General features: G+C 34.4%; 1 protein-coding gene across 1 annotated transcript in view; it reads left to right on the top strand.

The window, feature by feature from the left end:
* Positions 1-8,985, top strand: part of LOC111624446 (PDF receptor-like) — a 54,786-nt gene that overhangs the window by 33,359 nt on the left and 12,442 nt on the right. Inside the window, exons 6-8 of the mRNA XM_023367282.1 lie at positions 1,030-1,093; positions 1,174-1,243; positions 2,583-2,668. Of these exons, the coding sequence (XP_023223050.1) occupies positions 1,030-1,093; positions 1,174-1,243; positions 2,583-2,668 (220 nt within the window). The remainder of the gene's footprint in view (positions 1-1,029; positions 1,094-1,173; positions 1,244-2,582; positions 2,669-8,985) is intronic.

Raw genomic sequence — 8,985 nt, 5'->3', positions numbered from 1 at the left:
TAAACAGGTCTACAGTAGGCTGAAGTTCAATCTTATTTAAGAAACATACTGTATAATCAAGAAGACTCAAGCAGCTAAAGGAGTAACAAAAATCACATCTGAGAAATAAAGAATATCGAACAGTTCATAATGGAACACGAAATGGATCTGACGACAGAAGAACGCCAAGAACTCTTGAATGAAGAACACCTAGAAACTCGGCGAGATATGTTTTCTTCTGAAAAAGAGGATTAATGCCGATATCTTATATTAAAGATCCTTTGAAGAAGTGGGAGGATGTCAGAACGACGGTCTTAGAATGGCATCCAAACAGGTTAGAATGGCATCCAAACCACAATTGCAGAAATCCCCAGGCTTGGGGATTTCTGCAATTGCAATGCTATTAATTACTTACGAAAAATCCTGAAGAAGAGAGAAAAGCAATCGACATTAGACAGATTCTTTAACGCTTTCAAACAGAAAAAAAACACGACTAATAAAAACGCAAGACTATGTATGTATGTATTTTTATCATCAATACATATAAATAAAGGTAGTAAGAAAGTATATATTTTTTTATTTTGGGGGGTCTCCAGAACCAATAAATCAAAATTCCCATAGAAACCTATGGTAAATCGATAATCGGTTAACGAACAATTCGGATAGCGAACAAAGTCTTGGAACGGATTATGTTCGTTAACCGATCACCCACTGTATTAATTTTAGATGTTAGGAATAATATTTTTTTTTTAGAACTCTAAGGAACTCTATAATATAGCCTAATTGCGATCATTTTTTGAGAAAAATTTTGTATACTTTATTACACGTGTAGAAATTATTTTAATAAGAATTTTTATATTGTTTACTGGTCGAGCGGTTGTTTTATACTTACAAATAGCAATCGGTCTTGCTAGCATTTTTTAAAGATTATTTTATTAAAATAGTTCTTGAAAAATAAATTATAAAAATATCTTATTGTAATATTATCAAATGTTTAATTAATTTTATAATTGTTATTTTACGCTTAAATTATATTTAAATTTATTTCAGGTGTACCAACCATATTAGTGATTATTTGGGCAACTGTTATGATTACCAGATACACAAATACACAGTAATTATACATATTATTTTTTATTTCATATTATATAAGATGTGTACAAATATAAAATTAATTGTAATTATTATCCACAGATGTTGGTGGGGTTATTCTTTAAGTCCATTTTTCTGGATCTTAGAAGGTCCAAGGATGCTTATAGTTCTGGTATGTTGGATTTTTTTTTAGTTAAAATTTTTAAAATAACCTAAAAAACTATGTTGATTATATATTTATGCAGTAATTTCATAATTTGCTGTTTATTATAATAATTTGTGTAGGAAAGCTATTAATATAGGCCTAAACCTTTTAAAAATAATATTATTTGTTTCGCGTGTATGTGGATATAGTTAAATTAATTTATATTTAAATTATCTTATAAGAAATAGTGCATTTTGGAATGTAATACAAAAGATATTTCTATGTGTTATCGGTATACGTTTTTCTAGACAAAGAAACATTCTAGCATATAACAAATATATTATATGATTGTTATATGCAGATAACCCCCGTATAACACTAATTCTACAACAGTTTGATAATTACGGTTAACTTCCCACGGCACCAATATTTTTAAGCTTTTGATGCCATGATTGCTGGAAACGTTCCAGATCTATTGGTAGGAAACAGTATGAAATGGCATCAGGAGTAACCAAATCAGTTTAGAGTGACGTACTGTATCTGGGGTAATAATTCTGTGGTCTTTATACTCTTTTCAGTTGAAATATCTGCATTCAGAAAGTGAAATGACTTTATTGTAGAATTTGGAAATTCGGGATTTTAAACTGTGCTATCCAGGGTCAGTGCTTATAGTCTGCAGTACTCGTGGACAGATATCAATCAGTTGGTAAGGTTGGATAACTAAAGTAATTCTAAGGTAATTAATGCTCAAGGCAAATTCTGGGGACCTTGATGTCCCAGAATTCGCTTTGAGCATTAATTACTTTAATACATTTTCTGAATGCACTTTCTGAATGCAGATATTTCGACTGAAAAGAGTATAAAGGTCAAAGAGACCTTCAGAAATGTTTAACTCCATACCATGTAATTTATAAATAAAACCAAACAAAGATTAATGAATTTTTAAAGAGAATAGATGTTACATTAGATGTTACAAGAGGTGAAAATATTATACAAAAGAGGAAATGCTTCCTTTGATTGTGTTTAGCAGCTATGAAGAGGAAGAAAATTAAGTGAACATAGCACAGTTTGTAAGCCATTTGATTTAGTCTTAATAACTATCAGAAATGTAATCTATATTAAAAATAGTAAATATTTAAAATATAAATTACGTTTCTGATCATTGTACAAATAAAATTATGTACATAACCCTCTTTCTCGTACCTGTTTTATCACTACACTAGATTTCATATTACCATGTTATACGAGAGTTATCTCTGTTCTAAAAATTTATATTTTTATTAAGAGAAATAAAATCATTAATATAAAATTAAATCGAAGATAATTGAAATGTCCATATTTTTTATTTTAATGTTATTTATTATAGATAAATTCAGTTATTCTTCTTAATATTGTCTGCGTTATTGCCAATAGAGTTCAAACTAGTAATAATTCTGAAGTTCAGCAAATTCGGTAAGATTTTCATATTAAATTCAATGTTATCTTTGTTAGAAATTTTCAAAAATATTAAATAATTTGATTCAATATTTCGGTTTTAATTCATTTAAAACGCATTAAAAGCAAACCTACTTGATTAATAACATTTAATATTTGACAACGTATATATATATATAATTTTTTCCACTTAAATCTCTGTAAATTAGTTATAACGAATTAAATGAATAATCTATATTGAATTTCCATTATATAAAACCACTAGCAGCTAATCCTGGCGTTACCCGGGCAAAAAATAACATCAGCAAAAATTAAGATTATTCGATTATTTCGTACTTCTAACTCTTCTATTATAGTATTTGATTTATATAACTACGAGGATTATCTTGCGTAAGGGTTTATCACACCGAGTGACCAATCTAACACATTTAAAAATTTGGTTATTAGGTTTTTTGGTTTTAGCCTACTATTTGGTTTTACCCTAAATTTTTAGCCTACTACTATAATAGGCTAAAAATTTGGTTTTAGCCTACTATTGTCATATATCACGATACAGTACTCGGATAGTACGAAATGGCACAATTTCATTGGTCAATTAGACACCAATTGAAAATACTAATTAAACTTTTAAGATATTGTATTTTTACTTTTCCGGCTGTTGTACAGAGGGAAAATATGGCGATCCGGAAAAAGGACCCCTCTCAAATGTTTACATTTTTGGACTCAGGACACTTTGAAATGTCGAGATATGTAAAAGATCCGGTTTTTTCCTGTATGTATGGATGTTAGATTGTGTGTGGATGGCACGATTTTTTTCACCCTGTTTGAAGCCTAATAGCCTGTGGTTTATAAATCGGAGTCGGATGGTTTAACACAGGATCGGGCCCGCCTTAAGCGGGCGTGCAAGGCGTGCACCGCACGCAAGCGGCACGTCCAGGGAGCGGCAAATCGAGCGATCAGTCACGAATTATTCAAAGTCATTGTCATAATACCCACCCTACTTATAGCATAAGAAATGACTTCGCATGGAGGAAAAAAAATTTGACCGGAGCGCAATTACTATATTCTTATTTATATTATAGCTTAACAGCGTTTCTATTGGCATTTATCAGAATTAAGATGCAATGCGAAATGTCTGTCGGCAGGTTGAACCATCCGGCGGTGCCCAAAAGGCCAAGTACCCTTTTTACTGATGACTTAATTTCAACATTTCCGAATACACCAATAGCACTAAGAATATTACTTACATTGCCGTTTCAGTTGCATTTGGTGAAAGGTCCTTTTCAAAGTTAAAAATTATAAAAAAACTAGTTAAGATCAACAATGCACCAGCAAAGACTAAGTAATTTAGCTATAGTTTCAATTGAGCACGAAATCTTAGACAGCTTGGATACAAAAAATTGATAGCAGGTTTCGCAAACATAAAGGCAAGAAGAGTTCAATTTCTGTAGATAAATATTTATATGGTTTTACACTTAAGTAAACAAAAATAACTTAGTAATAATAAATAGTTTTTATCTGTAAAGTATTTCTTTTCTTTTTTCACACTCTTATGAGACAACACTAAAGAGCCTTTCTGGCAACTTCGGCGTAGGTAGTCGTAGTTAAACAGGGGGCGGCATAATCGGTATTGCACTCGGGCGTTAAAACAGCTAGCGGCGCCCCTGCACAGGAGTTATTAAGTTTCAAAGTGGTTGAACTAAATCGTGCCCCCATATACATTCTAATATCTTAGGCGAGAACATCTTAACGGGTTTTTACTGTAATATTGTAAAATGACAAAAAGGTTAATTTTGAGGGTAGAGACGAATTTTATTTATTTATTTATTTTTTAAATTGTGGACGCTAATAACGAGTAAAATATTCATTAAGTTCGACCGCACTGGAGATATGACACATGACCCCTTCTATGTCTTCACCCTGTCGACCTTTAATTAAGAACCAAATTTTAATAGCATTAATGCCCCTTTATACTCAAGCTACAGTGCCAAATTTCGTTTCTTAAACCTTACCCATTCTGAGATATTGTTTAATATCTCAAAACAGAGAATAAAGAAATTAAACAAATTAGACACCAACACAGATACGCGCGCGGATTTTTCCCCTTTAATTGACATTTTTTTTAAGTTTGGGAGGTCTCCAAACTTGTAGTTTTGCAAAACACTTGGAGGGTCAAATTTGACACGATTCCAATACTTTTCCGTTTTATATACATAACAAGTTGGGAAGTAAAAAGGAGTTGGGGTCGGCGGATTTTTGACGCCTCCGACTCCGACTCCACAGCCCTGATGCTTACACTTGGATTTTATGAAATTGTAATTAAGAAAGAAGTCGTCAATATATTCTCTACACCTGAAATTATATTCAATTCTTAAAGCAATGTTTTGTAAATATTAGTGATGTTCTAGGTAAACTAATAAGTAAAATAAAAGTACACTTATTAACAAAAGAGTTACACACCATGAACGAGGGATTGGAATGGAATAAAACTTTATTAGTACAAACGTAAAATCGACGGTAATAAGTGATTAAGATATAATACAAAAGTGTGGAGTTTTAGGAGTGTGGGGTTCTAGGGAGCCCTTGTGTGTTTGGAGACACCACTGTAGTGATGTGAGCCCTTAAGGGGGGTGAAAAGGGTACGACCCTCGCTTTACCCGTGATCTGTCAGGATGACACGAGAAAGCCTTTTCCGTATGGGGGTCGCGGTTTGCTGGACGCAAAGACTCACACAGAGACCGTATTATTTAAGCCAACGCGTTTATTCGGATTAGAAAACATGCTTACAATAGTAACACTTGTCGGCCTCGTCGGCAGTCGAAAGGCTCGCCGAACAGTTCGATGGGTCCTCGGAGAGCGGACGACACCACACAACGAAGGAGAGAGTCCTCTTCTTCCGGTTCGTAAGTAGAGGCTTGGAGGTTGGATGGTCGGAGGTCTTCGTCGGGAAGTTAAGTCCCAAGTTTCTTTCGTGCCTTCCTGGGGTGATCTCTTTGTCTTCTCGGGAAATCCGTATCCGCTCGCTCGCACTGTGGCTTCTGATCCCCAGCTCGCAACCAACTCTCNTACTTTTCCGGCTGTTGTACAGAGGGAAAATATGGCGATCCGGAAAAAGGACCCCTCTCAAATGTTTACATTTTTGGACTCAGGACACTTTGAAATGTCGAGATATGTAAAAGATCCGGTTTTTTCCTGTATGTATGGATGTTAGATTGTGTGTGGATGGCACGATTTTTTTCACCCTGTTTGAAGCCTAATAGCCTGTGGTTTATAAATCGGAGTCGGATGGTTTAACACAGGATCGGGCCCGCCTTAAGCGGGCGTGCAAGGCGTGCACCGCACGCAAGCGGCACGTCCAGGGAGCGGCAAATCGAGCGATCAGTCACGAATTATTCAAAGTCATTGTCATAATACCCACCCTACTTATAGCATAAGAAATGACTTCGCATGGAGGAAAAAAAATTTGACCGGAGCGCAATTACTATATTCTTATTTATATTATAGCTTAACAGCGTTTCTATTGGCATTTATCAGAATTAAGATGCAATGCGAAATGTCTGTCGGCAGGTTGAACCATCCGGCGGTGCCCGAAAGGCCAAGTACCCTTTTTACTGATGACTTAATTTCAACATTTCCGAATACACCAATAGCACTAAGAATATTACTTACATTGCCGTTTCAGTTGCATTTGGTGAAAGGTCCTTTTCAAAGTTAAAAATTAAAAAAAAACTAGTTAAGATCAACAATGCACCAGCAAAGACTAAGTAATTTAGCTATAGTTTCAATTGAGCACGAAATCTTAGACAGCTTGGATACAAAAAATTGATAGCAGGTTTCGCAAACATAAAGGCAAGAAGAGTTCAATTTCTGTAGATAAATATTTATATGGTTTTACACTTAAGTAAACAAAAATAACTTAGTAATAATAAATAGTTTTTATCTGTAAAGTATTTCTTTTCTTTTTTCACACTCTTATGAGACAACACTAAAGAGCCTTTCTGGCAACTTCGGCGTAGGTAGTCGTAGTTAAACAGGGGGCGGCATAATCGGTATTGCACTCGGGCGTTAAAACAGCTAGCGGCGCCCCTGCACAGGAGTTATTAAGCTTCAAAGTGGTTGAACTAAATCGTGCCCCCATATACATTCTAATATCTTAGGCGAGAACATCTTAACGGGTTTTTACTGTAATATTGTAAAATGACAAAAAGGTTAATTTTGAGGGTAGAGACGAATTTTATTTATTTATTTATTTTTTAAATTGTGGACGCTAATAACGAGTAAAATATTCATTAAGTTCGACCGCACTGGAGATATGACACATGACCCCTTCTATGTCTTCACCCTGTCGACCTTTAATTAAGAACCAAATTTTAATAGCATTAATGCCCCTTTATACTCAAGCTACAGTGCCAAATTTCGTTTCTTAAACCTTACCCATTCTGAGATATTGTTTAATATCTCAAAACAGAGAATAAAGAAATTAAACAAATTAGACACCAACACAGATACGCGCGCGGATTTTTCCCCTTTAATTGACATTTTTTTTAAGTTTGGGAGGTCTCCAAACTTGTAGTTTTGCAAAACACTTGGAGGGTCAAATTTGACACGATTCCAATACTTTTCCGTTTTATATACATAACAAGTTGGGAAGTAAAAAGGAGTTGGGGTCGGCGGATTTTTGACGCCTCCGACTCCGACTCCACAGCCCTGATGCTTACACTTGGATTTTATGAAATTGTAATTAAGAAAGAAGTCGTCAATATATTCTCTACACCTGAAATTATATTCAATTCTTAAAGCAATGTTTTGTAAATATTAGTGATGTTCTAGGTAAACTAATAAGTAAAATAAAAGTACACTTATTAACAAAAGAGTTACACACCATGAACGAGGGATTGGAATGGAATAAAACTTTATTAGTACAAACGTAAAATCGACGGTAATAAGTGATTAAGATATAATACAAAAGGAACAATTTCCTGTGCAACAACGGTTCAATTAAAAGAAATACTTAGTACTTCTAGGATCTCTTGCCCGGATACATGCTGCTACACGATTGGGCATGGAGGCATACAGGCGTCGTATACTATCCTGAGACAGATTTGTACAGACTTTAAACCACCGCTCCAGATCCCTCACACTCGTAAATGGCCAAAGCTGGGGTCTTGTCTGGTCCCGAAAGTGTTCAATTGGCGACAAATTTAGACACTGGGAAAGCCGAGGAAGTATGACAATGTAACAGAGAAAGTAGCAGTCTGTAGCAGTCTGCGCTTTTCTGTTATGGTATCACTGCAAACAAAGCCAACGATTTGGGGTGAGAATGGCAGAAGCGATCTCTGCGTACGCAAATTTTTCTCTGCTAGTCGCCTGCCGATGGTACGAGAGACAATATTTTGTAGAGAGGTTTCCACTTGAGTATAGATGGTTAAAATGATTTCTAAAATTGTCTGATATTTCTTTGAAAGATGCTGCACTTAAATTACAATCATTTTGCTAAATTAAATGTTTTTAAACTAATTCTTAAGAAAGAGGAATTTCTGTAATTAATATAGTTTACTTAATAATAGTTTACAAACGAGAACAGTTTATACTCGCTCTTGAACTGTGATAAACACTAGCGTAAATATCAGTTTGTAAGAAGAAAGTAATAATAATAATAAAGAACATCGCTAACTTTACTGAAAGCTTTAATTGTTATTTCCGTTCTATTATCAGCTATAGTTTTCATCAATTGATAATAGAACGGAAGTGTTGACATTATCAGTTGATGAAAACTAACTGATGATGACAATATTATTGATAGTTTATTGAACTATTTTAATGCGATTTGACGTCGATTGAACTAACTTTTGGCATTCGTCTTTAGTGACTTTATATCAAAACAAGTCTACTTCTGTCTGCAGTTCAAGTGAAGTCTGATTGTTAATGCTAAATTTATATCTTTCGTTATAAGTGCTCATCATTGGACGAGTGGAACACAATACTAAAGTAACTAAACACTGGGGTAGGTTCATGCCTCAACATCGGGCTGGTGACCAATGTTCCCTCTAAGCTGCGCAGCCGCGCACTGCTCAAATTGTTGCCGCGCACGAGAATTTATGTGCCGCGCAGGCGAGCATGCACACCGATTTGAATTGTTGTTTACTTATTTCTCACTCAGTCTGCAACATGATTATTGCTACGTATATTTCGATTAAACACATTAAATCATTGACAAGAGATAATAATTTGTATAAAAGTATGTTTTTAAATGAATTTTAATCTCTACTTTATAATTAATTATTTTAATTTTTATAGAATAAAATAAGATTATATATATATATTCCGTATGGGGG

The sequence above is a fragment of the Centruroides sculpturatus genome, unplaced genomic scaffold, assembly GCF_000671375.1.
Source record: "Centruroides sculpturatus isolate CEXI.00-Female unplaced genomic scaffold, Cexi_2.0 scaffold373, whole genome shotgun sequence".
In the NCBI taxonomy this organism is placed as follows: Eukaryota; Metazoa; Arthropoda; class Arachnida; order Scorpiones; family Buthidae; genus Centruroides; species Centruroides sculpturatus.
Note: the sequence above shows the minus strand (reverse complement) of the source record. Positions and strands in the feature narration are given on the sequence as shown.